This window comes from Colletotrichum scovillei (genome assembly GCF_011075155.1).
Source record: "Colletotrichum scovillei strain TJNH1 chromosome Unknown Contig00007, whole genome shotgun sequence".
NCBI lineage: Eukaryota > Fungi > Ascomycota > Sordariomycetes > Glomerellales > Glomerellaceae > Colletotrichum > Colletotrichum scovillei.
The window spans coordinates 58,166-84,817 of record NW_023336265.1 but is presented as its reverse complement, the minus strand read 5'-3'; the positions used below and the strand labels follow the sequence as shown (position 1 = coordinate 84,817).

At 50.5% G+C, this 26,652-nt stretch overlaps 8 protein-coding genes across 8 annotated transcripts; 4 read left to right on the top strand and 4 right to left on the bottom strand.

Moving 5' to 3' along the window:
• Nucleotides 1-2,961: 2,961 nt before the first annotated feature.
• HER10_EVM0010325 (fructosyl amino acid oxidase) lies at nucleotides 2,962-4,583 on the top strand (the record flags this gene model as incomplete). The annotated part of the gene is made up of 2 exons (XM_035479788.1): nucleotides 2,962-4,312; nucleotides 4,382-4,583. The coding sequence occupies exons 1-2, from the start codon at nucleotides 3,171-3,173 to the stop codon at nucleotides 4,581-4,583; spliced, it is 1,344 nt and encodes a 447-aa protein (XP_035331777.1). The 5' UTR covers nucleotides 2,962-3,170.
• Nucleotides 4,584-4,655: 72 nt separating this feature from the next.
• HER10_EVM0012449 (O-methylsterigmatocystin oxidoreductase) lies at nucleotides 4,656-6,672 on the bottom strand. Its single transcript, XM_035481845.1, has 2 exons — nucleotides 5,865-6,672; nucleotides 4,656-5,805 (listed from the first exon to the last, which is right to left on the bottom strand). The coding sequence occupies exons 1-2, from the start codon at nucleotides 6,383-6,385 to the stop codon at nucleotides 4,719-4,721; spliced, it is 1,608 nt and encodes a 535-aa protein (XP_035331929.1). The 5' UTR covers nucleotides 6,386-6,672; the 3' UTR covers nucleotides 4,656-4,718.
• Nucleotides 6,673-7,665: 993 nt separating this feature from the next.
• HER10_EVM0012801 (uncharacterized protein) lies at nucleotides 7,666-9,643 on the top strand. The gene is made up of 5 exons (XM_035482186.1): nucleotides 7,666-8,281; nucleotides 8,338-8,445; nucleotides 8,531-8,904; nucleotides 8,964-9,031; nucleotides 9,104-9,643. Exons 1-5 carry the CDS (start codon nucleotides 8,087-8,089, stop codon nucleotides 9,496-9,498), a joined length of 1,140 nt encoding a protein of 379 aa, XP_035331950.1. The 5' UTR covers nucleotides 7,666-8,086; the 3' UTR covers nucleotides 9,499-9,643.
• A 102-nt stretch (nucleotides 9,644-9,745) lies between these two features.
• On the bottom strand, nucleotides 9,746-11,532 carry HER10_EVM0001827 (uncharacterized protein; the record flags this gene model as incomplete). Its single annotated transcript, XM_035471562.1, has 2 exons — nucleotides 9,746-10,637; nucleotides 10,730-11,532. The coding sequence occupies 2 exons, from the start codon at nucleotides 11,530-11,532 to the stop codon at nucleotides 9,746-9,748; spliced, it is 1,695 nt and encodes a 564-aa protein (XP_035331237.1).
• Nucleotides 11,533-15,015: 3,483 nt separating this feature from the next.
• On the bottom strand, nucleotides 15,016-16,656 carry HER10_EVM0000630 (aldehyde dehydrogenase (NAD+); the record flags this gene model as incomplete). The annotated part of the gene is made up of 3 exons (XM_035470403.1): nucleotides 15,016-16,027; nucleotides 16,107-16,475; nucleotides 16,535-16,656. 3 exons carry the CDS (start codon nucleotides 16,654-16,656, stop codon nucleotides 15,016-15,018), a joined length of 1,503 nt encoding a protein of 500 aa, XP_035331159.1.
• A 2,152-nt stretch (nucleotides 16,657-18,808) lies between these two features.
• HER10_EVM0011606 (choline transport protein) lies at nucleotides 18,809-20,869 on the top strand (the record flags this gene model as incomplete). The annotated part of the gene is made up of 1 exon (XM_035481034.1): nucleotides 18,809-20,869. Exon 1 carries the CDS (start codon nucleotides 19,265-19,267, stop codon nucleotides 20,867-20,869), a length of 1,605 nt encoding a protein of 534 aa, XP_035331865.1. The 5' UTR covers nucleotides 18,809-19,264.
• A 1,066-nt stretch (nucleotides 20,870-21,935) lies between these two features.
• Nucleotides 21,936-24,511, top strand: HER10_EVM0002225 (primary-amine oxidase). Its single transcript, XM_035471946.1, has 2 exons — nucleotides 21,936-22,228; nucleotides 22,299-24,511. Exons 1-2 carry the CDS (start codon nucleotides 22,126-22,128, stop codon nucleotides 24,278-24,280), a joined length of 2,085 nt encoding a protein of 694 aa, XP_035331262.1. The 5' UTR covers nucleotides 21,936-22,125; the 3' UTR covers nucleotides 24,281-24,511.
• A 192-nt stretch (nucleotides 24,512-24,703) lies between these two features.
• HER10_EVM0004256 (uncharacterized protein) lies at nucleotides 24,704-26,563 on the bottom strand (the record flags this gene model as incomplete). The annotated part of the gene is made up of 1 exon (XM_035473906.1): nucleotides 24,704-26,563. Exon 1 carries the CDS (start codon nucleotides 26,090-26,092, stop codon nucleotides 24,704-24,706), a length of 1,389 nt encoding a protein of 462 aa, XP_035331405.1. The 5' UTR covers nucleotides 26,093-26,563.
• Nucleotides 26,564-26,652: the final 89 nt, after the last annotated feature.

Here is a 26,652-nt window from a genome sequence, read left to right as displayed (position 1 = left end):
CGTGTATTTACAAAAGGCAAGTCCAACCTGGGGTGGCTACCAAAGTTCATTTCCACCACTCACCATCTCTTGATTCCAATTGCGTTGCCTGGCTGAGATAGGTACCTTACGCCTGAACCTTGTCTTTGTCACGATGGTTGTTCTCCTTCTGCTACCTACCTACACTGTGAGGCGATGAAGCGTAAATGTAGCCGCCATTAAATGAGGCTTCTAGCTTTTGTGTCACGTATTGACTTCCCATTGCGGGAAAATGAATATCAGATGTAGCAAACCTAGAGGCGTCTGCAAAAAAGCAATTTGCGGTAGTCGTTGAAGAAAGTCACAGAGCCTCTTGGTTCATCTGAGCTGAGCGTGTCATAATCTCCGTTCTCCCCAACTTTGAACCTTGGTAGTCTTTCGTTGAGCTCATCTGATCTATCTGTCTCATTTTGCCAGTTTTGGGGCATCTCATGGACCTCTCGAGAATCGCTGGGCCTGAGAGTGACACAACCACCACCATCTCATACCGTTAGTACGTTGAGCAAAAGGCAGAGAATAGAGTGTAGTGCAAACGGTTCTTGTACCTACCTTTACCGTTCACGTGCCATTGCGCAGTTTGATATCCGATTAGCGAGCTTCAAGCTGGCCAAATGACTGTTCTGCTGGCATGTATCAGCACGTCAGATACTGGCCTACCATCTTTGCCATCCACCATTGCTTGACTGCCCTTCCCCGCTTTCCTCATCATTCTGCCAAGCATAAGACTCTCGTTTTGTCCACTCACAATGTGGAAAGGACCGGGGATCCGATACAAAGGATGAGCATCCCTGACCCTTGCTTGCCCGTACGTAGTATCCGTACTGTGTAGGTTGGCTGCACCCTGCGGTCTGCCTCGCCTGCTAGCTTTATCAGGCCCATGACAAAACGGAGGAAACGTGGTCATGTCCATGGTGCATCTATATCAGTAACCTTGAACGATGTCTCGGAGCTGGTAACGTCTTAATAGAATTGAACAACGTTCTCATGGAAATCAATGGCTGTTCCTTTGAGGGTCCGATAGCCATCAATCACTTAGCTTGGCCGGCGTTCGGCCACTGATGTTCCAACACCGACCGCGTGACTCGGACATGTCATGTTGTTTGCGCCAACGGCGCAGGCCAAAAGAGGAAGCAAACAATTGAAATTGCCACTAACGAGCGCGATTCCAATCAAGACCTAGTCGTTGGTCGACGTAGGGGCTTGTCGAAGCGCCCTGACTTTGCAGAGACTGGCGCAAACTTCGCCCCCCCATCTCCAGACCCACGAAGTCATCGTGGGACACGGTATTTTTCATCAATTACAACAACTTTCTTGCTCCTATTCGCAACCATTTATCTACCCGTTAGATCAGCTGGCAATTCTGCGGGCTATTACAATCATTCTGTCGTAAGCGTCAAGCTCTATTGTCCTGACCTTCGATATCACCGCACCACAGGAAGAAGGAAACTTGCAGAAAACTTGCATTCGAATGTCGGTGCCACTGAAGATGCTTCAAATGACTTCTGCTTCTTCTTCTTGACCATTAAGAGTTCAATGCGTAATTCTAATTTGTGCTCTAGAGGACGTGTCTGATAATTCCGGGGAACGATAAATTACAAATTCATGATGACCGCCGAAACGCCTACGATAGAACCTATTCCTCTAGTACATATGGCGAGCGGTTCCGCGATCCCCAGGGAGCACCAAAGGGAATTTGTCGCAGAAATGCACACCAAAGGCGAAATATTCCGCTCTGAATACCGTCGAGTCAAGCTTCTGATCGAGATGCTGGAGTTTCGAGCGGAAAAAAACAGGTCAATATATCGCGACGTACCAGCCAGACTCCGCGAAGCTCGACAGAAAAAGCGTACCATGAAGAGGATGATGATTGAGGCTCTCCGAAAGCACAAAGAGGATGCACGAACTGGAAAGGCAATTTGTGTAGACAAAGACCCTGTCGTGCCAACAAATTCGGCACCAGCAACTGAACAGACGCGGGAATGATGATGCTCTACAAGTTGGTTCGACATGTTGTTTCATCAAGCTCAATTCGAAAGTGTCAATATTATTCCATCGATCAACATGCTCCCATAGGCTGGCTAAGTGTCAAGTCTTCCGTGGCAGCAGGCAAATCCGATCTCAAAAGCCATAATGGTACGTTTAACGTACTTAGTTCGAGACAAGTAGAGACCAGCAGTCCATACTGGTGTCATATACAATGAGATTGAGGAAAGAAACATAGGTTAATATGTGGCTCGAGATTTTAGTCCAACCTCGCAAATAAGAGATCCGCCTTGGGAGCCGGGTCTATAATAAGCAATGTATGTACTGACACTTGATAGATATTTTCTTGTATTGCTTTCCGCCTTGCGTCACAATGGAATGACTTCATGTACATGACGTGTCGAACAACACAGCGTTAAAACTTGCTCGTAACCCAGCATTGGAATCAGTGAGCGAGCCAAATCTCTTTCTTAGATAGTCTGCCCCGAAGCCTACTCGTTTCTACCATTATCATTGCTTTGACTGTTGAGGTCTCTCAGAATTGATGTATTCCATACAAGGCATGCGTTCAAAAGTCCAGAAACCGAGTCACATAATGACGATAGTAACAAGAGGAAAGGTACTTAGTCACTTACCCGCTAGCAAATCACTGAGTTCCATACTGGCTTAGGTTCTTGTTTCTAAAATGAATAGGGCTCCTTTTCCAAAGCTCTTCTTGGAAGCGTGGGGAAACGATAATTTTACTACAGAAACTCTAGAGGAACGAGACAACTCGAGTACTGATGATGTTGCTGCTGACTTAGGGGACAAGAACATGTATCAACGTGAGTGCCGATGTCATGGGTTTCACCCCCGCCTTGTCGATCGTCATGCCCAAACTCAAAATTGGAGTACTGTGGATTTCCTGGGGTCCCCGCGAAACGGAAAATATCACCCGCATGGGGGTTTCTCGGGGTTTCGGCAAAGTCGGAGAACAAGTGTGCCTCAAGTTGCTACCTACGACTGATTGATGAGATCCGGAGCTTAAAATTAGCGAACCCGTCCGACCCAGAACTTCCGATGAACCTTTCTCTTGCAAGCCTATGTGTCTATGAAACCCTTAAGCTTCACTTCAACCACCTGAAAAGCTGCCGTTAAGTCGTGACTCCAAATCCCTTCGCCTAGACAACATGGCTGAACCAACGATTCTCATCATAGGTGGTGGGACATTCGGCACTTCCACGGCCTATCACCTCTCTCGAACCTACACAGACGCTAGTCGCGTGACTGTAGTCGACCGGTGGGCACCGTCCGACCCTGAAGCAAACAAGGCCGCCGCAATAGACGTCAATCGAATTATCCAAACAAATTACGTGAGACCGCTCTATTGCAACCTTGCTAGCGAAGCTATCCACCCGTGGTTTTGGGATCTTAATCTCGGCCACTTCTTTCACAAAACCGGGTGCGTGACAATCGATGAAGAGAACAATCAGTTTTCCAACGCCGTGCGAAAGACACTCCAGCAAAGAGGATCCGACTATACCACCGATGCCGATGTTGAAGATCTCGGAAAGCGATGGAAGCCTTTCAAGGGATTAGAGACAAGTGGGCTGGGAACGGCATTCTTCAATCCAGAAGCTGGATGGTGCGACGCAGCACTGGCAACCCAAAATTTAATGACCGCGGCGAAACGAAACGGAGTAAGAACGATCACTGGTGAAGTGGAACGTCTTCTGCTTGATCCGTCTCTTCGACAAGTACTGGGTGTAAGGATGAAAGACGGCCAGCAATTGACGGCAGACCGAATCGTCTTGTCAGCAGGTGCTTGGACAAGTAGCTTGCTTGCGCCAGTAGAAGCTAAGTTGCGTCTCGCACCTCACGACCGGATTGAACGGCAGATCACAGCAGTTGGCAGGGTCTCGGCTTATTACAAGCTCTCGGCCGAAGAAACCAAACACATGTGCGAAGCTGGGATGCCTATCATCATCTATAAATCCTGCGGGATTCTCACTCCGCCGTCACGAGAAAACCGAATTATGAAGATCAATGACCTTCAAACCGAGTTTGTCAATCGGGTTGCCATATCCGCAGGGCATGTTGTGTCTATCCCAGCTGAAAGAGCACAGGACGATGTGCCACAGAAGTTGAAAGATGAAAGTCAGAAGCTGTTGAACACCATGATGCCTGACTTTGCACAAGAGAAAAGCCCAGATCGATGGCGAATGTGCTGGGATGCAAAAACTCCGACAGAAGACTGGTTACTTTGCCAGCATCCGGATCCAAAGCTCGAAAACCTCTTTCTGGCCGTCGGAGGTAACTTTGACACATATAAGTACGTGTAACTTAAATCTTCATGCCTTGGTTTAAAACGGGGCAGATCTGACTGATAGGTCAAATTCAGGTTCCTCCCGGTTGCTGGCAAATACATGTGTCAGATCTTGCAAGGGAAGAGCAACGGCGGAGAAAAGGACGCCGCCTGGGGATGGAAAGACGAAGCCACCTTAATGAACGCCAAGAAGAAGGAACTAGGTCCTAAGTCAAGTATTCTATCATTACCCGAGTTCCGATCGTTTGAAGAAGGAAACCGGTCATCCAAACTTTAGTCGAGTCCGGATGTGTCAGGTATGTCATAGGCCAGTGTGAAGTAACCTATCAAAGGCCTTGTTATCCTGAACGTCTCACAGAAATAGATTGCGGATGCATGAAGAATGTGAAATGGTTTTGGCAAACAAAACGAGCTAGTATCTGACCTGAAAACTATCTGGATGCTGCAAAAGGGCGGCATCACTAGCCTCGTATGGATACTTTCTTCCAATCTGCCTGACTAACTCCGCATGCTCCTTACTGCGAGGTATGACTCTCACTTGAAAGGCCGTGGGATATGTCAAAATCCCCGGCTTCGGTCTCACATCGACCTCAATTTCCTTGCCATTCTTATCCAACGCCTTAGCGATCGTGAAAGCGGCAAGTGTTTGGGCCATGTTAATAAAGAGGCTTGAGTCGGCAAAGAACCGTCCAGGACATATCCTGCGGCCGTATCCAAATACCTCTGTCGTGGGATCGGCTTCATTCCGTGGGGGGAGAAAGCGGTCAGGATCGAATGATTCTGGGTTGACGTAAACATCTGGGTCATGAAGGAACCACCAAACAGCCGGGAGAACAAAGGCGTCTTTAGGAATTCGATACCCTTCGTACTCAAATTCTTCCGTCGTTGTATGAGGAAAGCTCATGGGAACAATGGGCCACCACCTGGCAGTCTCCTTGACCAAAGCATCCACATATGGCAGTTTGTCGCGGTCTTCGAAGGTCGGAAGGCGGCTAGAGCCAATTACCCGATCAATTTCCGCCTGTGCTTTGCGCTGAACATCAGGGAACTCTAGCATGGCAAGCGCAAAAGTGCTGAGAGTGATGACAGTCGTATCCGCAGCCGCACCGTAAAGACTCGCCGCTGACCAGATGACAGCCTTTTCATCTTCTTTGCTTAACTCGCCCTTCTCGTCTTGTGCCAGCTGTTGGGATAGCTTCGACACATAAGAGGGTCTATTTGAGAAACAGGACAGCTGTTGTTGAACGAACTCGTACGGGATATAGGCCGACGCTTGGATTGATTTGCGCCATTCCCTAGCAGTCTTCTTGAAAGAGGCACCCGGGAAACTTTCAGGAAGGTGTTGGAGAACAGGAATGATATCTACGAGCCAAGCCATGGGACTTGCGGCGAGAGAGAACTCAGTCATCATCTTTTCAATGAGCTCTATGAGCGCGTCCGATTTATGGGGCTCGATAGTGTAGCCATAAGCCATCTGGAGAACGGTGGCAGCGGCAGTACTGGCATTGAATCGACGATTAGCTATCGGCATGTTTGCTAGACATCTGTCCAGACTCACGTCTTGTAATGCTCTAGGAGACTTTCGGGTCTCTCTAGAGACCGTACCAATTGTCGGCCTACTTCGCACTCCTGAACGTCACGGAACTGCGACGCAGAGACCTTGGTACCGAGCTCTTGGTGAAGAAACTTGCGATACCGTCGAAACATGGGCGTATAGCCTTGACAAAGAACGATTGATTCGTAGCCGCAAAGCTTGTTGGCCATGACCATCGAGGGTCGACCTGACGTCTTACTTGCAGTTTGGTCTAGCAATTCATGCGCCATGCTCTTGTCGTGGACGATGATGAGAGTCATCCCCATAACCGTTACCGAACTGATTGGTCCATACAAATCCTTATGCTTGAGCCAGTGTAGATGCTCCGGTTTGCCCTCAGGAGGGAAATCCCGGATGTTACCCAGCAAAGGGAGTGGCTTTGGCCCCGGAGGAAGTTTTCGTTGGTCCGGTGTCCGCCTGCGACTGTAAATAACAAAGCTTGCCAGAGCCAGTATGCTCCAAAATAACCACAGCATATAATTCATATTGGCAAACAGTTGAAGGCCTCGGCCGAAACACTGTCAAGCTATATCTCGAGTTCAGGTGAGGAGAGCTTGAAAAAAGGATGAAGATGAGGGTTTTGATCTGGAAGGATGGATGTATGAAGCAGGTCTGATCTATTCGCTTACCTGTCAACTTGCTTCCTGCGCAAAAGCCAATGCAAAGGGAAAACTGGACATCATAATCAGAAGACATCTCTACGGATGCCATGGATCCGAGGCTGGGGTGGCTGCGTATTGCCAAATTGGAGGGATATTGTCAATGATGCAAGGGTGACACTCAAAATGTTGTTTCCAACAACGATTTCCGGAAGCCACTGTTGGTTTGGATGAAGGCAGGGCCCGACATCAATTACCAACATGAGTGCAATAGTGTGGCATCATCTGGGGTACGTTATTGGCTTGGCTGCAGTGTGGTGAGGTCCAGCCCCTTCCTTCACCTGCAGCCGGTGAGCAGCCGATCCAATGATGGAGCGCGCATTGCTGAAGACACGGGAGAGCGGGCGTGGCGGAGATTGAGGTTGTCCGTCGTTTGGTGGCCGTTTTCTCGTAACGGGCAAAACAGGGCCATTTCATGAGAAGCAGACCGATCACCGAAATAAGTAGCTGCATAGTAGGGCATGGATCTTTTGGACATGTCCGGGTGGGGTGAGCTGCCGGGGTAGAGCTGTTGGCTATATCACAGGCTTTCAACTGCTTTCCATGATCTGATCTGACCAGACTGCTTTGGCACGCTTGCATTATGGCTCGCCAGATCGCTCCATGTAAGTCAACCCGAGATTATGATACTTACGTGTGGCTGCCAACGAGAGAGTTGACGTTTGGATGAGCACTTGCACATCGTCAGAAGCACCCATCCGCATCTTGTGAAAGGCGTTTTTTTTGTACTTGTTCTGTAGACTGTAGTTGAGCCCTGGATGAATGCAAGATCAGGCACTCTTCAGGTTCCAGAATCGCAGTGTTCATCCAGTCAGTGCCCTTGCACCATCCCTGCTAGCTCCCCTGCGGCCGCTAAGGGGGAAGCGGGCCGGCCTGTGAAGACGTTGCAATGGGTTCCCGATGTACTCCGTAGCTGCAGAGTACCTATGTGGCAGGCATCGCTCGGTGTGATGTGATAGACTCTGTCATTTATCCTGCAGGAGTCCCAAACTGTATGGAATGAGAGGAGGCGCCATTTGAAGAATTTCGCTGCAGACAAAAGGTCAAAAGCTGGCGCGCATCGATGCTGGCGCGGCCTGAAACTAGCCAAACTGGATTCCGCCCACATCTCGACCCAAAGAGGCTTTTATCCGCCTTCGCGGCCATTGAGTCGGCTGATTCCTCGGACTTACTTGGCAAGGTCGAATCCTCATGCATCGTACCAGCCATTTCTGCCACTTGATTCCTTACGCATGGCGTTCCGATTTGGACTTTGGTTCAAGTTCCTGCTTGTAATTAGCGCCCCGTCTCCTTCGCGCTCGGCTACCTAGGTGATGTGGTATCCGAATTTTCAATCTCATTCGTGCCGAAGATGGAACCCTAGATCTTGGGAAGAGAGAGAAGCATTATTCTCTTGCGTAGCTCTGTTAAACCCTTCCTTCCTGCCTCCCTGATGAGCTGAATAATTTGATTTTAGACTTCGTTGTATTGCCTTACTCTCGACTCATCGTCGGGCAGGTATGAGCGCACCGTTATAGACGAGTAGCCATGGGAAAGCTTCCAACCGAAGAGGACATCGCCTGGATGGTGGCGCATATCAACGACTCGACGGTTCCCGACATCATTATTTGCTGCATCATCTGCAGTATCGCCTCTGTCGTGATCCTAGCTCTACGCATCTGGGCGAGATCCCAAGCCGGACTCAAACCCATTTTCAGTGACTGGCTGATCGTTGGTTCGGTGGTAATGCTATTTTCCTAGCAAGACGCAAGATTCATCGCGCTTACGATAGCCAATAGTTCTTTTATGTCGTCTTCTGCACAGTTTTTGCTTTATCGACAAGGTATGGAGCTGGCAGACACATCATCCTCATAACGGATCCGGAGACGATGCGCATGTTGGCTATCGTGAGTTGGTCTTTTTTGTACTCCGAGTTCAAGGTCTTTAATGACCAATGCCGACGCAAAGCTGATTCTTCGTACTACCTAAAAGCTCAATATCTGCAATCCGATTCTATACGGCGTTTCCAGCGTCCTTGTCAAATGGAGCATCCTCGCATTATACCTTGCAATCTTTCCCCAAAGAAAGTTCCACTACTGGGTTCATTTTGTGAGCACCGTCAACTTGCTAAATGGACTCGCCATAATTCTCGTCAGCTGCCTGCAATGCCGTCCTCTAGAGGCCTTATGGAATACATCAGTGGTGGGCACTTGCATCAACTTCAGTTATTTCAGCATCTTTAACAGCGTCTTCAACTTTTTATTGGACGTGATCATCCTTCTGACCCCCCTACCGCTCGTCAAACAACTCAACTCGTCGACACGAAAGAAGATCTTACTATCGATCAACTTTGCGCTAGGCGGAAGGTAGCACCAAGCCGGTTCAAATTTCAGCGTCGTCTGGCAGTGCTAATAATCTAGCATAGTGCTTGCATCATCGCAGCTATCCGCGTTCCTTACGCAAGACGAGTGGGAGGCACGGTGAACCCAAGCTGTAAGGGTCGTTCTTAGAATCTTGTTCTTCAAGCCGCAAATCAGAAATGCTGACCGAGATTATTGCCTCTAGGGGATATGATACCGGGAGGGCTACTCTGCGTTGTCGAGGTTGCCGTTGCCCTCTTGACAGCCTCCCTACCTATATACCGTCCACTGTTGAGGTTCTTAGGCATCACCATTACATCGAATTCCGCATCCAACTACAAAGGAGGTAATTTACGCAGTTCGAATAACTTCTTGGGTAGCCAAGTGAGCACCCACATCACGAGCGGCAGAGACATGTCGTCTCAGCAAGCAGGTATCAGTATCACAGACGATATAACGTTGACGACACATACATATGTAGGAGGAGAGTGGGTGCGTGTGGCCGACGAAGATGATGATGCTGCTGGTTTGGTTGTGCCAAATGGATCGGCGCCGTACGCGCGAACCGTCAGCAGCACAATGAGTGATAAGTTCTACTGAAAAGTAGGCGCTTGTGTTCCAAGATAACCGTCCTCGACATAAAATTGAACTAGTATATCAAGTCAGGTACGATGCGCAAATACGAACGCTGTCATTCATTGACTGTCTGTGTGACAACTGATAGACAGCTTCGTGAAGCTTGGGGCTCAATACAATAGCAGATTGGATATACTCTCTCAATGCCAGTGAAGCGCAGATGTCTTTCTCCCTGACCGTTTCAAAGAGAAATACCCCTATTCCATCTCATCTAGACGCCTCTCATCCTCATGGCCGCTTTGAATATTTTCGCAAAGTCGGCCATATGCTCCTTGTTGAGCATTTTTGCATGAATGCCCGGGCAATGGTGGAACTCTGCGCCTGTCCGCGTGAAGTCCACCCAGCGTTCAAGCTTGTTTTCCCTCCAGTCTTGTCGGTCATGAGCCGCGTAAGATGGCGGGTCCGCCACAAACACGTCTAGACTATTGACGTTGCCTCTAGGTTCATAGCTTTGTACATTGACACGGAAGTTCTCGGCAATGTCTGAGATCAACGCAAGCCTTTCAGTGTCAATAGCTAGAGCACTGGCACGTTCAGCATCGCCGACTCCGAGGACATAAGACAGCGCTTCGTCGCGGTTGAGTGTGTGCAAGTGGGGCGTGATGTCCTTCATGGTCTCCTCATCAACGAGCTCCAGGAAAAATGCAATGTGCAAAAGCACATCAATCCAATCCAAGCCGCGCACGTAATGCGCAATGTGTGGCGGGTAGTCGATACTAGCCAGGAACCTTACTTCTCGACCCTGCTTTTCGAGCACCTTTCCAACCTCGAAGGCGAGCGTGGAGCCAAGTGAGTAGCCTGCAATGGCATAGGGTCCCTGCGGCTGTGCCTTGCAGATTTCTGCTGCGTAACGTTCCGCAGTCGCCTCGATAGAAGAGAAGAAGGATTCCCCAGGATTGTAACCCCGACTTCTGAGGGCATACACGGGACGGGTCGGGAAGTGTGCTGCAAGAGCAATGAACACGAGGATGTCTCCGCTGCCGGGATGGATACAGAACAAGGGTGTGCCAGATCCATTCTGCTGCAATGGCACAACCGGGGTGTAAACGATTGGATGCGATACGAGCCGGTCAATGGCGGATGCGATAGCGACGACGGTTGGCCTGAGCCGAGTCAAGGATTAGCAACTATGCCTCGGCCAGACAGAAGTAAGATAAGAAGGGCTCACAATAGAGGCTAGAAGAGCGTCACTTACTCTGTCAGCAAGACTGACATGGGGATGTCAACCTGGCCGCCAATCGCCCCCTGTATTCTGGATTTCAGAAGGATGAGATGCATCGAGTCGACGCCGTGGTCAAAGATGGACGTCTCCACGTCAATCTCCACAACAGGCATCTTCAAAAGGTTGGCTAATATGCCCTGCACAACCTTCTCACTGTCAGTCTCGGCGCCCCGCCTTTTGCGCTGTCTGTCTTGGTCGAGGAGCTGTTGGTCTTCGCGCTCAATCGGTCCGAATTGACCACTCTCGAGTGCAGCGCGGATTTTGGAGCGCGAGATCTTGCCTAGTGATGACTTCTCAATCATTGATTGGGGTAAGGGCACTATTCGTGCTGGCTTTTTGCCCGTTATCAAGGAAATCACCCTTGTGATTGCCCTTACTGTCTCGGAGCGCGCACGGAGATCTTCGTCACGGAACCGCGGGGAGTAGGCGATGGCGATACTCTCAGTCGGTGACCCAGCCGTCCGAGTCGGGAAACAAACCGTGAAAGATGGAGTCATTCCTGGAATCCTCTCATCATCGAGTGCGCTTTCCAGCTCGGTTGCACTCCACTTAACGCCATTGACGATGATGGAGTCCTTGATACGGCCAGCCAAATGAAGATTCCCGGCATCATCGATCCATGCCAGGTCTCCCGTAACAAACCAGCCGTCTGAAGTAAAGGAATCTTTCGTCGCCTTTTCGTCGTTGAAATAGTGGCTGAACACCATCTTTCCAGTGACCTGAAGCTGGCCGGTGTGGCCTTTGGGAGCTTCATCTTGGGGATCATGGAGGCTCATGACGCGCATTTCCATCCCTGGTATGCACGATCCCAGGCTCGCGAATTCAACAGATCGTTCAATGTCGTATGAGGGGCAATGTATGGAATAGATGGAACCAGCGCAGGTCTCCGTCATTCCAAATCCTGGGCGTATTACCTCGCCCTTGCAGCCAAGACGGCGTAGTTCTCGCGTGAGCTCATGGCAAGTTGATGTAGGATTTGATTCGCCGCCTGATATCAAAGCCCTCAAACTGTGAAGATTTGCTGTGCAACCTGGACTCGAAACTAGAGCGTCGAGAACCATGGTCAAAAAGAAGTTGGGCGCAAAGGTGTAAGTGACATTGTATGTGTCCAGAAGTCGAACAAAGTGCATTGGGTCTTGAATGAGAGGCGGCGCAGGAACATGAATTTGACTGGCTCCAAGGCTCACTAGAAAGATTGATAAGATTTAGTTTCTTGACTGGCGAGACATCGGAAAGATTCAGCTGCAACTGGAGGGGCTCAGAGGTATTACTCACTTGCATGAAGATGGATTTCTACTAGACTTGCAACATGGTCTAAGCCGACCCAATTGAGAAAGATGTCGGCAATTGTGGTCCCGTGATGTGCGCTTTTCCCAGTGACGGCATCGAGGACTTGGCCGTGCCGGAGTGGAACTGCTTTGACATTGCCTGTGCTCCCGGATGTCAACATCAGCGCCGCGATGCTGCCGGCGTCTGCTTTTTGTCCGGCATCCTGACTCGCAAAATTCTCAACGCAAACAAGGTATTGAAGGTCCTCGACAATTCTAACTTTCAATTCGCTCAAATCGAGAAACTCAGCTGCAAGTTTGTTGGTGGTGAGTATGGTCGGCTCTTTCAGCAGGCCGTGCAGGTGGTGTAGGTGCTTTTTGCGGTGCCCAATGTTATTGACCAGCGGAAGTGACATACATGGCAGAAATCCTGCCAACGTCGCGGCCCAGAACCAGACAATGCTGTCACGCTGTGAATCGAAGTGTATCAACAAGACTGGCTCCGGCGACTGAGCTTGGATGCTGTGGCTGATCAATCTTGCCTTGTCGCGTGCTTCGGCCAAGAGTTCGCGATAGGATAGTGTGGAAGGACCAGGTTCCGCAACAATTTCTGTGTAAAAGTAGAGATGACCCTTTGTCTCGGCCGCTCTTTTGAGTAGCTGGGACAAATTTCGGACCGATCCAGGAGCTTGGAAAGAAGTCATCGAAGCTGGAAAGGCTCGGAGTGTAGCAAGCGATGGCATCTTTGGCTGGGGACCAGCCTCGACATAGGATGGCATGTTTGTATGCATTGTACTGAATTGAGATGCGAGGAATGTTGATTAACGACGATGACAAAAGTCAGATTTCAATGCTCCCACAGAGACTTTAAGCCAGCACAGATTCATGATTTGGGTGGGATTTCAGGCAACTGAAAGGTGGAAAGCAAACAAACATGAAATCTTAACTGCATGAGCCAAGCTACACTTTCCCGCTGCTCAAAGGAACAAACACAAGAATTTAACAGTTCACCCCTTCGTGGTCAGGATTTGTTTGCTATCTAGGTTCCATTTTGCTCGGCAAATTGACCCTTTTTGGCGGGAAACACTGAGCTGTGTGCAGGGCGGAAAGGGATGTTCAAATGCATTGGTCGAATTCGCCCCATTTCCACGTTGAGCCCAGCCAGACAGACGCGTGGAACACAGCATAGCAAGTTGACTTTCCCGCCGTTTCCGACACTTCCTCAGTATCCAGCGGCCACTTTGTCTCCGTGGCCCCCTCTATTGACTGCATAACGAAGTGCATGAAGATTGTGGCAGTGTTCCTCGTCTTCTCCACGCTTGCGTACCTGCGCGGTGCGGATGCCTGGCGCTGTGACACTCGCATGCGTCTTTGTGGCTAGATAGAATGTAGATTGGTCGCATCAACTTTAGCGTCCTTCACACCATAGCAGCCGATGAAATCCTTCTTGATATGTCATTTCTTTATCAGCCCAGACTTGTCCAAGATACAAGTTCTTGACGGTGACTTGCAATCAAAACGGTCTAGGCAACGAAGCCTTATCAGTTAGACCGCAACCATTGCAATACTCGCGACCAAAGTTCTAGGTAATTAGATCTAGGAAGAAAAGAATATCTTACACTCTTGTCCTGGGAAGGCACGAAAGTCGAGGCGAGGGTCGGATCGACAAGAACCGAAATAGTGAGCAAGAGGTAGTACGTACCGAACAGCCCACGTATGAGTGGAGTCAATGACTTAATCAAGTTTGTGATATTAAATAGCAAGACCGATGGGAAAGCCTTTGGCTACGTAAAGCCAGTAGCCTGGTCGAGACACAATGCATGGCCTTTTGTAGCCGCAAAGCTGCCAGCAGTGTGTATCTGAACATTTTTAGACCAAGTGGTCCCGTATTAACCTTTTAGGGTCACAGCAAGAAAGGTGCCAGTCCTCGGTGTAACACTCACTGCAGCTTAATGTATAGCAACAACTCAATGGCCCTGCTCATGTTGTTGGGCGTTCTGTAAGCACATAGATTTCCTAGATAATTATGGTCACCCATGTCATCTTTGAGCCTAGAGCACGATCTTTGTGCGGAAACATACTGATACTTGGCTCATATTATGTTCAATGAAAACTCTTGTTGACACGAGGTCCGCAGACTCTACAAAATCGCGTGAATCTTATATGACAACAAGTAGCGGCTGTGTTTACTCTCATCCAAGCTCATCGTTTACCGACGTCCCTTCTTTCACAACCTGCATTTAAGATGCCCAGCCAAACTCATCAAGCGCGATATGATGAATTTCGTATTGTTCTAGAACAGCTGAACGACATGGCTTACCTGCTCTTTTATCGTCATTCAGGTAGATACCAACTTGACGCGGTTAAGATGTTACGTCACTTTGACAGTTTCCAAGAAGCTTCTCAGGATATTGTTTCGCTAAAGGAGCAATGTGAAAGGAGTTATGATGTGCTTCATGGTATCGACGGCGGTCTTGGTTAGAGAGTTCAAATCGTTTATGGATGGTCAGCTTGGCAATCGCATGGATCCAGCTGGTAGTCGACATTCAACACGAAATAGAGCTTCATGCCCCTCACGTTCTTGGTATGCCACGGACAATTCGCTCTTTCTTTCACACCTCCACGATTGTGGCTCTCGCCTTCTCCACCTCATCGAAACACTAGACCCCGAGTCAAGACCTGCCGTCTCATGGATTCTCTTCCTGCCAGCTCTTCCATGACTCCTAACAGAATCTAGACCTGCGACGTTTGGACGGCCTGGCGATGGTATGTTTCCGGTTATGGATATGAGTTGCTCTTGACATTTTCGCTGCAAGTTGATGAATAGGATGGGTAGAAAGTTATAGCATTGTCGAGCTCCTTCTTCGTATTGGCATCCGAGATATCCAATGCTTGAAGCTCTCGTGGCTTGATCCACGGTATTCAGTACAATACTTACTTGAACGTATTGAAGTACTCTGAATGATCAACGAAGCCGGTAGAGCTTGCGTGTTACAACTTTGAACGTCTGGCTAGATTGACATGAATTGCCTTAATGTTCGAGTAAGCAGCCAGTCCAGCCTCTCCCAGTTCTCTTCCGATCCCGCTCTGTTTGACCCCACCGAATGGAATTCGCCAATCACTATCATTACTCGAGTTAATCCATACCATGCCTGCTTCGATTCTCTTTGCAACAGTATGGGCGCGGGCAAGATCTGTGGAGAACAGAGCGCTTCCAAGACCGTACTCGGAATCATTGGCCAGGGCGATAGCGTCCTCTTCGGAATGGAAGCGACATATGACGACAAAGGGACCAAATACTTCCTCTTTGAAGATCCTCATCTGAGGCGTGACCTCGGTAAAGACTGTGGGCTCGACAAAATACCCAGGGGCGTTAGGTTGGTGAGGCTGGCCTCCAAGCTCGAGCCGTGCGCCCTCTTTCTTGCCGATGTCAACGTAGGAGAGGATTCTGTCGTACTGTGCCTTGGTGACTTGTGGTCCCTGAAAGGTGTTCTCCTCAAAGGGGTCTCCGACCTTGGAGATCTTCATGACCTGATTTCGGAAAGCTGCCAGGAATTTGTCATAGACAGTGTCCTGCACCAAAATCCTCGAGGTCGCGGTACAGATCTGGCCTTGATTTGACATAATGCCAGCATGAGCCCAGTGGACAGCCAAGTCCATGTCAGCGTCATCAAACACAATCAGCGGACTCTTGCCACCCGTTTCAAGCGTAATGTTCTTCAAGTTATTACTCGCCATCTTCATGATTCGTTTCGCCGTCTCGGTGGACCCTGTGAATGCAATCTTATCAACATCCATGTGGGATGCAAGAGCTGCGCCTGCGACAGCTCCGGGGCCGTTGACGATATTGACCACGCCAGGTGGAAATCCTGCCTCTACTACGAGATTTGCGAAATACAAGATGGATAGCGGTGTTTGCTCCGCCGGCTTGAGGACGACAGTGTTACCACAAGCCAAGGCGGGGCCGAGCTTCCAGGCAGCCATTGCCAGGGGATAGTTCCAACTGTAGTCGTTGGGATTTGTTATTGAAGTTCTTAGTGTAGAGAAGCAAAAGGAAGAATGAGGGAGTTGGTGCGTCTTACGGGATGATCTGGCCGCAAACCCCCACTGGTTCGCGGGCTGTGTAGGCAAACTTTTCAGGTGTAGTCTCGATTACCTGGCCGAATACCTTGTCTGCAAAACCGCTGTAGTACGTCAAGGTCTCAATAGCCTCGGTGAGATCCTCGTTGAGAGATACCGAGTATGGCTTGCCGTTGTCCCATGTCTCGATAGTTGCCAGTGTCTCGCGGTGTGCTTCCATCAATTCTGCAAGGCGCACCATGCATTTCCCGCGGTCCGAGGCAGGCAGGTCTCCCCAACTTGGGTGATGAAGGGCTCTCCGCGCAGCTTGAACTGCTCTATCGACATCATGAGCCGTCGCTGCGTACACTGAGATGATTTCTTTTTCGTTGCTGCGCAAGTTTATTAGCGACATGGATTTGGGGCACCGTGAGGAGATGTGAGATCATACGTAGGATTGATGCTGGCTATCTTGCCGCCATCAGACGATTCTATCCACTGGTTGTTGATGAACAGCCCTGTAGGCTGGAGGTATGTTCGCCCATTTGGGGCGGTCAACTTCACAGAAGCCATTGTGTGTAGTCGGGTAGTTCAGGGCTCGTATGAAGTGCAAGAAGAAAAGGAAGTTTGCTAAGCTCTCTAAACGCAGTAAGTTTTCATTTCCTAGAACGATCACGTCTGATTGCAACGAGCGAGAAATGTTTTGAGAGAACTTTAAGTCATCTGCGAAGGGCCAAAAGAGCTGTCAATCACTGCCGTTGTTTGCCTCTATCTAAGGACGAATGAGGCCATTGCCGAAACCCGTTACCATCACCCACATTGTGGAGTCTTGTTTGTGAGAGGTGCCCCGGCCCGGGATAGCACTCTCTCCCACCGGGTGCCTGCAACGCAACGCACAAGCACTGTGCGGAGCTACCAGTTTGCAAGCTGCGACAAAACGAGGCTTAAAGCTGACCGATACCGCATATCTTTGTCAAGCGTATGGGTGTGTGAGGGGAAACCACGTTTGGGATCACTGTGGAGTGTCTTCCCGACGGCTAGACGCGCTCGGAACGCGGTTGTTGGATGAAAGACATCTATGTCCCGACCACGGCACTACGAGAGGGCGCCATCGTACGCCAAATTAGGAAAGAAATTTGGCCAAGCTGCTTACCCTGGTGACTCCGCGTGCCAGGTACCAGCTCTAGCTCGCCGAAGGACCGATGGTAAACCGGAACCAATGTGCCAGGGTGCTCCTTAGTCTCGCCGCACCGCTGGGATCAGATCAAGTTGATCAGATGGCTGAGAGCCAAGCTCAATCAGGAAAGAAACTAGGCCATGCTCTAGACAGTGACCAACGTTTATCAACGCTGGTAGGGATACAGTACCCCGTAAATACCTTGAGCCTAAAGCTGACTTCAAACGCGTTCTGAGCATCGAAATAGTTCAATGATAAGCGGCTAGCGGACCCCGTAGTGAGTTCATGTTCGGGGCTAATCATGATACTCCTTCCTCGGGGTGCATGTCTCGACTCAATGGAAAGCGATAAGCCCAAGTTGCGCGACTCCGCGAGGTGTACACTTCACGGGTCACGGGTCATGATGTCCTTCGTAGACAGACGACGGAGTACGGATATCTCACTGAGTGAGACTTGATGTACAAGGTGGGGGACCCATCGATTAAAGATTGCTCCATGGATGGCAGCCCAAGGGACCATCTCATCCACTCCTCGAAGCACATTTTCCGAGCTGCACTAAGTATGCAGATACAGGTACCAGTTGAGAAGCCAGAACTTTTCAAAGACTCTTTTAGGGTTGCCCTCGTTTACACGATTGTGCGTGAGCTAAGACACCATACGTACACTCGGCAATCATCGCTGACCTGCTGACATCTAGAAAGAAAGTGGTTTTTGACAAATCTGCATGTTGTCCAGCGTCGTAGCTTGAGATGATGAGATGACCGAATTCACACAATAGCAACTTCCATTCCGCTTGTGCCAGGTGTGCCAGGAATAGTTTGTGGCCAAGCCAACAGATCCAACCCCGTTCTTCTTTACATCCCTTTCCAACATGTAGCGCTGACCCAAGCTTTCCTGGTGGAGTGATTGCCGACACCCGCAATGACACTATACAACACATGTCAACGGACCGCGAGCGACATGGCAGATTTACCTATGTACAGTAGCAAGCTGTCTTCTCTTCCCATGTCTCCTTTCAGGGCAGCAGAAGCTGAAGCGTTCAAGAGACGGCACTCTGGTCATGTTGCATTTTCCCCGCGGCATCCGGCCACTTACTAAAGAGCCCACTAGGTAGAAATGGGTCTAGGATGGGGGGCTTCTTATCAGCTCGGTAATGCAATTAGCTTGGATTGGTCTTGGTCAACAGCTATTTGACTGGGGCCACCCATGACGTTGCGAACTCTTCTGATGGGGCACTGACTCGATCCACGCATACTGGGAACGACCCGCCGATACCAGCTCTGTGGGGCTCACCCCGCGATTCCAAGGTGTCAATTGTCTGAACTAGTACGTAATTCCTGCAGATAACGCGACCTCGATCTTGTGATAGCGGGAGTAAGTAACTCGTGATGGTTCGGGAACTTGGAGGCGAACAGTTGATGAAGGCATTTACTTCGATGGCGCAACGGCTGTCAAACCTAAAACAAGTACTCGTCGACCGGGCCGTGACTTTGACGGAATACAATGCCGGACCACTTTGTTGTAATCTCCCTGGCACAGCGGGTGTAGGTAGACTGGTCACACTCACAGCCAAAACATACGCAAACACAGGCAGTGTGTCTGTACGCGCACTGCGCTCTTATTCGATCTTGCGGATCTTCATCACACCAATCTTGATACAACGTACTGTATCCGTATCCGAATCGAATATCGGGTGCTGCCAGCACAGGACAGAAGGGCGTTAGGGAACGAGCGCGACATTGATCTACCCAGTCTGTTGCAACCTTGCAAGCAATCCGCCTTCTTATCAATCCCAGGGGAATATTTCGGGCGCTGACAGCCCATCCTTGCATCTCATACAAAAAGCACTTCGCACCTCTTGCAAGCCATCACCTTAATCCCATACCCCATCTCGAGTCCCATCACAACTCAGACAACGCACCCGCACGAAACGAAACCACACGGAATTTCAATAATTGAATTCGCCATTAAGCCAACTTAGGTGTTCAATCTCTGTCCCGAGCTATGGAGAATGACCCAGAATCGAATCCACCGCTCGACCATCTAAAGACCGCCGATCAGGTCGCTCAAGATGCGCAGGATCTCGCCTACCTCGGCCATGACCAGGCCCTTTCGCGAAAATTCAGCAGAATGAGCATGCTCTTCCTCGCCATATCCGTCCTGGGAACTTGGTCTACATTTGCGCAAGGACTTTCGAGCGGCATCACCAGCGGCGGACCAGTTGCTATTCTCTGGGGCCTCGTCCTCGTCCTGTTTTGCAATATCTGCGTGGCCGTATCATTGGGAGAGCTCTGCAGTAGTATGCCCACAGCTCTGGGACAGGCGTACTGGATATTTCGTCTGTGGCCGTCTGGCCGCTTTGTGTCCTACCTCTGCGCATGGATCAATACTTTTGGATGGTGGACGCTTTCTGCCTCACAAGTTGCTTTCATGGCCAACTTTATCTTGAGCATGAAGGTTCTCTTTGTGCCGGACTGGTCCGAGGTCAGTGTTGGATGGATCAACTTTCTTCTATATCTTGCCGTCACTCTGGTGGTTACGGTCGCCAATCTCGTTGCCTGCCGGAAAGATGCTATCCTGCCGGCGTTCAACAACTTTGTCGGCATCTGCTTTATCGGACTCTTCTTCATCTTCAGCCTGGCCCTTCTCATCTCCGTTGGAGTCAGACCAAACTTGCAGTTCCAGCCAGCCTCATTCGTCTTTGGACAATGGATCAACCAGACTGGTTGGGGAGACGGGGTGACCTGGTTTACAGGCCTTCTTCAAGCTGCATATGGGTTGACGGCCTTTGACTCTGCTGTCCATTTGGCTGAAGAAATCCCGGCACCTCGCAAAAATATTCCGCGCGTCATTTGGCTTTCAGTCACACTGGGAGCTCTTACTGGGTTTATCTTCATGGTGGTGTGTTTGTTCTGTATCCAGAATCTTGACACCATCCTGAACCCTCCTACTGGTCTGCCTTTCATGGATCTCGTTCATGAAGCTGTCGGACTCCAGGGGGCAACTGTCCTGCTCTCCCTATTCATCTTCAATGGTCTTGGTCAAGCTATCAGTATTGTCACCACCGCCTCTCGTCTAACCTGGGGATTTGCGCGAGATGGCGGAATGCCCTGGAGCAGCTACTTCTCTAGGGTGAATGAGGCTTGGCGTGTGCCGGCTCGCGCATTATGGCTTCAGGGGGCCATTATTGGCGTTGTTGGCGTGCTCTACACGTTTGCCAACACGGTGCTCGAGGCGATTCTCAGCGTCAGCACAATCGCCCTTACGATATCTTATGGGATGCCCATTCTGACTCTCCTACTCGTCGGGCGAGACAAGCTTCCGCCTGGAGAGTTCAAATTGGGACGCCTCGGCCCGGCAATCAACTGGATCTCCGTCATCTACTGCGCTATTACTACGGTGTTTTTCTTCTTCCCATCGGCACCCAATCCAGCACCAGCTGATATGAATTACGCAATCGCAGTCTTTGGGGTCATGATGGTGGTGACTCTGGGCTTCTGGTTCATCAAGGGGCAGTACACGTATCTCAAGACGGATGATGCGGCAGAGCGAATCATTGAGGCTCAGAATGCCGAGGTGACTATTGCTCCGGTTCCTCGCAAGGTTTAAGCGCTATCTTCGAGCAGACAAATGCAATGTACACGCTGTAATTTTTTACACTTTGAGTCTTCCTATGCAGAGCATTTAATTCATTATCCTATGTTTCCGTAAACGAGGCTTGAAGCCGGGACATGGTTCAACCTCAGTCAACCTTAGTTTTACATAGTACACTCGTTGATCTTGGTATCCTGAGTTAATTACTCCATGTTGGCACTAAATAGACATTTCTTGAATTCCATGCCTGAATCCTTCAGATTCAAGAATAAAGTCACTGCTGCGTAGACGCATTCAACATAATCAACTAGCGCACGTGATATGTGTGTGCCATATTCATTACCAGTGGAACCCGTTCCTAAGACAAAGTGGGTTGATGGAGATTTGAGCCCGCCGGCCTTGGCACGCCCGCCCGCCCACCGTTCCGTTGAGCGCATCTCACCCCGAGATGAGTGCCGATTCAGCCGCCGCCGCCGCCCCCTCGGTTCAGGGGCTGGGGATCCCTGGGGGGCTGCATGGTCGATTTTCCTTCCTAATTCAGTAAGTAACTTGCCCATGGCATCCCTTAGTCTTGGCTAGACACCTCATGCACACCTCTCGTTATTCACACTTACTTTCACCTTGACACACTCAGATCTCAGAACCAATCTGAATGTCTCTTCTCTGTTGCTTCAAAGCGCGCTTCTGATTGCAATCCCCTCTACCTCGAGATCGAACCTGAGTACTCAATTACGAAATCGCCCGGCAGCAATGCCGGTCCACTTGTCGCACCCCGGCCCGGTCTCTGCTCTCCCCAAAATCTCCGCCTTCCGCTGTTCCGCTACAGAATGGGGCTAAGCAGCGCCGAAATCGCCAAGCGCGAGTCGCTTGACAGGGACTCCCGGCGACAGGGCCCCTGAAGACGCCAGAGTTGCTTGCACTGTGGTCTTGACATGATGGTACACATTGCAATTTATCTTACGTTTGTCATTAGGAGAGCTCCGCAAGACGCTGCAGTTGACACTCGTACGATTGTCACGTCCACATGCGCCCCAGCATCACTTTTCCAACTATAAGAGGTAGACTTGCCCGCAATACGGTTTCGGCTTCTATTTGTTACCAGTCACATCTCTCTACAAGGAACCAAACCGAAGACTACTTCGCATCGTTTTCACACCAGCCCTCCATCCTGTTTGCCAGGTCTCTCACTTCATCACTTATCAACAATCGACCTTGGTCGAATCACAAATACCACCGTATGGAATATTTGCACAGCCCAGACAGCCCTCATCATGATTGCAGACACCTCTTCTATAGCCGGCTACACAATCTTCCGGGAAGAGCCCAGCGATACCGTTCCAAATCTGTCTACTCAGCATCGAGTACATCCTCTGGGTATGACCATCAACTCCCTTGATTCTGCATTATCAAGATATTTGAGCTAATGACTGACTCCTTCTTAAAGATCAGCTATCGATTGAGGAGATTCAGCTTGCTGCGAAACTCATCAAGAACTATGCTAGTCCCAAGGACCTCAAATTCAACTGCCTGACTTTGCGCGAGCCCAAGAAGAACGAATACGCTGCCTTCAAGTCTGGTCTCGGCCCTCGCCCTGAACGCCGCGCCTTCGCCATTGTCATCACCAAGGGGACTTCCCAGGTGACTGAAGTGGTTGTCAACTTGGAAAGCACCCAGGTGGAACTGTGGAAGGATGTCGCCGATGTTGCCCCGACTCTCACCTTGGAGGATCTCGACATCTGCGAGACCGTCACTCGAGCTGACCCTCGCGTTATTCAAGCTTGCCGCGAAATCGGCATCTATGACATGTCAAAGGTCTTTATTGACGCGTGGGCCATTGGATTTGATCATCGATGGGGTACCGATCGCCGCCTTCAGCAGGGCATTGTCTACTATCGCAATTCTCCCGACGACAACCAATACGCCCACCCGTTGGACTTCTCGGTCGTTGTCGACACTGAAAAGGCCGAAGTTCTCTCCGTCGACATTCGACTGGTCAACGGCGAGCGCACCAAGGTGTCTCTCCAGGAGCACAACTACTTGCCTGAATTCATCAGCAGTGGCTACCAGGACAGGCTCAAGCCCATCGACATTAGCCAGCCGCAGGGCGTTTCTTTCCGCATGGACGAGAACGAGATCTCATGGGCGGGATTGAAGATGCATATTGGCTTCAACTACCGTGAGGGCATTGTTCTGTCCGACGTCAGGATTGACGACGAGGGCCGCGAGCGAAGCCTCTTCAACCGCATCAGCGTGGTTGAGATGGTGGTACCTTATGGCAATCCGGACCCCCCGCACCAACGCAAGCACGCTTTCGATGTGGGCGAGTATGGTACTGGCTTCATGACCAATTCCCTTAAGCTCGGATGCGACTGCAAGGGAGCTATTCACTACATGGATGCCATCATGGCTGTTGGGAGCGGTGAAGCGGCTATCGTCAAGAATGCAATTTGCATTCACGAGGAAGACAATGGCCTGCTTTATAAACATACCGATTACCGCGACGGTACCGTCATCTCAGCCCGCGACCGCAAACTCATCATCTCGCAGATCATCACAGCTGCGAACTATGAGTACTGCTTCTACCACACATTCCTCCTGGATGGTACCTACAAGCTGGAAGTCAAGTTGACGGGTATGCTCAATACCTACTGTATGCACCCCAGTGAAACGGCGGCCCCATACGGTACAGAAGTCGCCCCGTTCATCAACGCCCATAACCACCAGCACATTTTCTCTCTGCGGGTGGACCCAGAAGTGGACGGCCCCAACAATTCGGTCCTGCAGAATGATGCTGCGCTTTCCGATGATCCTCTCGGGTCCCCTGGCAATCTCTATGGTAACGGCTTCTACTGTAAGAAGACACCCATCCCAATTGCCGGTGGCGCCGACTATTGCCATGAGACGGGCCGCTCTTGGGACATCATCAACCCCAACAGCATCAATCCCGTGGCTAAGAAGCCTGTCGCCTACAAGATTCTCAACAACAACTGCCCTACCATCCTCGCTAAGCCTGGAAGCATGGTAGAGAAGAGGGCTGCCTTCACCCGCAAGGCGCTCTGGGTCACCCCGTACAAGGACTATGAACTGTTTCCAGCGGGTGACTATGTATGCCAATCGAGCGGCCATGAGGGCCACCCGCATAACTCAACCATTGTGGACTGGGTCAGCAAGAAGGAGCCGGTTGAGAATACCGACATCGTCTGTTACATCCAGTTCGGTCTGACACACTTCCCGCGCACCGAGGATTTCCCGGTCATGCCGGCTGAGCCTGTTGGGGTCATGATCAGAGCCTCCAATTTCTTCAAGAAGAACCCAGCTCTGTGGGTGCCGCCTTCCATTGTTGCCGTGGACAAGACGTCCAAGAACGCATTTGCCAAATCGGAGCCCGCCGAGTCGTGCTGTGGCACCAGAGACAGCAAGTTGTGAAGCCCCAGGTTTTGGCAATAGGCTCTGGAACGATAGCCGCGGGTGCAGGTGTTGGTAGTAGCATTCGAGCTTTATAGTAGTACCTTATATGTAGTACAGTACAGTCATTCCCGCAAAGTAATAAAACCGAATGCTGATCTTCATCACTATCAAGTCTTGTGTTTCCTCCGGCCAGGAATTTGCATGTGATGACCTGGCATTTTGTTTATCACAGTTGAGAGAATGGCTCACCCCGAGATGAACCTGCATAAAGTAAGTGTTCAGGACCTCATTGCCATGAATTTGGGTCGATTATAAACACGTAAATGAAGTAAGATTGCTTATGGACCACATGTTCGTTTCGACCGCTTTATTGCGTTGCAGATGTGCATAACACTTCCTTCACCGCTCATAGCCCGACCGCACGCTACCTTAGTCAACAAGTCACAGCACTAGGACGTGTGGGCTGAGATGGCTGAATATTTCAAGCCAGGTCTTCTCTCCAGATTTGGACGGCCAAATGGTCTTGAAAAAAGATTTGACCGCGTCAATAGAGGCAAATCGCATATCATCGTATATCACGTCAGCCATGTCAAGAACGGCCTTTTGCTCTTCAGCCGATGAAACGTGGGCTCCGGCGATGAACAGCGGGAAAACGATGCAGTTGAGGTTGTTTGCCTCCCGAGGGATCTCAAATATGCAAGCGAGGCAGGATTTGACATGCTGCTGCACAAGCGGGTGACGGGTCGGAAGGCCACAAATGGCTCTATACAGGTACAGCAAGGCGGTGTGTTGGAAGATGCGGACAAGGGTGAACGCATGTACAGCCTCGGCTTCTGTCGCAGACGTAGAGCAGTCGGATACTTCGGAGGGGCTCCGGCCGTCAGCATCGGCGACAGTCAGTGGCGCATAGACTGGACGAAGGGACGCTTCGAATTCGCGGATGCGCTCGATAGACAGATCCTCGGCCATGCTTGTCGTCGCTTGTAGGTACAGGCCCATCTTGGCGATTTCGCGAAAGACAGACGCGAGGGAGCACCTACCCAACGGGTCACGACCCCACCAAACAGGGCCCTTATCGAGCCGGTGCCACACGTCAGGAGGGAATGCCGGAGGCTTACCCTGGATCATGGATGTTGTGAGATCCGTCGTCGCGAACTCTGAGAGCAGCATATGCAGCGGCTCGGGGGCTGTCGACACTACGGCCTCGATGCCACCTAGATGCTCGAGGATAGCTAGGATGCCATTGTAATGACTAGAGGTCGAGGCTGACTTGAGGATGCAACCCATATATCCGTCATCAAAGTACAAGAGGATGACGGCAAATAAGAGCCCGATCGTGGGTCCATCCCTCTTAGGCTCAACGCAGCAGCGGTCTATCTCGGTTCGAACGGCAGCCAGGCACTCCAGCCGCTTCTTGCCGAGGGAATCGTGGTCATGCGTACCGTCTTGTAGGAGCCTGTGAGAGTCAGACAGCAAACAAGCAGCGAGCAAAACGACGCGGTGCTCCAGAGCCACCGAACTTGGAGGAGCACACGGTTCCTCAGCCGTGGAGAGAAGTGGCCAGACGCGAAGGTGGAAATAGTCAAGAGCGCGCCGCTCGCACACTTCAAGATAAACGGTCAAGTGCAAGTCGTTCCGTGGGATGCAGTAGGCTGGAGGAACATGAGGAGTTGGCCTTGTGCTCCATCTGATAAGTCGGCTATTGTAATCGCACTTGGTGCCGGAGGCAGCGCATTGGCGGCAAGTTGGCTTAGAGAGACTGCATTTAATGCGTCGCTTTTTGCAGGACCAACATGAGCCCTTCACAACTCTGACTCGGTTGGGAGGCATGTTCTCCGGGAGTTTTGATGGTTGTGAATGCGAGGCTCAGATAGATTCAAGCGATGGACTTGTGGATTGGAATCTTCTCGGTGGGCGTTGACGAAGTAGGAGTCTCTGCAGCATGCCCAGTTTAGCGGCATTCAATCTAGGACTGTTGAGAGAAACGGAACTTGGAAGGCGACTCACATCCGGCATACTTGAGCTACTGGGCACTCTCTGCCAGTATAGGCAACAATATGTGTTGCCACCAAATTGATTCCGACTTGAACGATCCATGCGGCAGGTAAGGCGGGTTTTTGACGAAAAGAGGAGGGACAGAAGGAGGATGCCGAGAGTTGAGAAGCAAGCAGACGCCTGTGATGGGAAGGCCAATACCAGGAGAAAGTAAGACACGGGTCTTGAGGGGGCCTTGCTGTTGACGGCAGCAAAGCGTATGAGAGTGACGGCGAAAGTGTCTTCCGACGCAAGTGTATCCCGTAGATGAATCGAAAGAAAGGTTGCAGTTGGTTCGACAAACGGGAGCGGGGAGAACTTGTAGGAATCCAGACTTGTCCGGCCATGGGTTCGGG

Coding starts and splice junctions, on each gene's coding strand:
- HER10_EVM0012801 (XM_035482186.1), top strand. CDS start 8,087: ATGGGAAAGCTTCCAACCGAAGAGGACATCGCCTGGATGGTGGCGCAT. Junction 8,282..8,337: donor GGCTGATCGTTGGTTCGGTG/GTAATGCTATTT, acceptor GATAGCCAATAG/TTCTTTTATGTCGTCTTCTG. Junction 9,032..9,103: donor AGGCACGGTGAACCCAAGCT/GTAAGGGTCGTT, acceptor TATTGCCTCTAG/GGGATATGATACCGGGAGGG.
- HER10_EVM0012449 (XM_035481845.1), bottom strand. CDS start 6,385: ATGAATTATATGCTGTGGTTATTTTGGAGCATACTGGCTCTGGCAAGC. Junction 5,806..5,864: donor CTCCTAGAGCATTACAAGAC/GTGAGTCTGGAC, acceptor ATTCAATGCCAG/TACTGCCGCTGCCACCGTTC.
- HER10_EVM0002225 (XM_035471946.1), top strand. CDS start 22,126: ATGATTGCAGACACCTCTTCTATAGCCGGCTACACAATCTTCCGGGAA. Junction 22,229..22,298: donor GCATCGAGTACATCCTCTGG/GTATGACCATCA, acceptor TCCTTCTTAAAG/ATCAGCTATCGATTGAGGAG.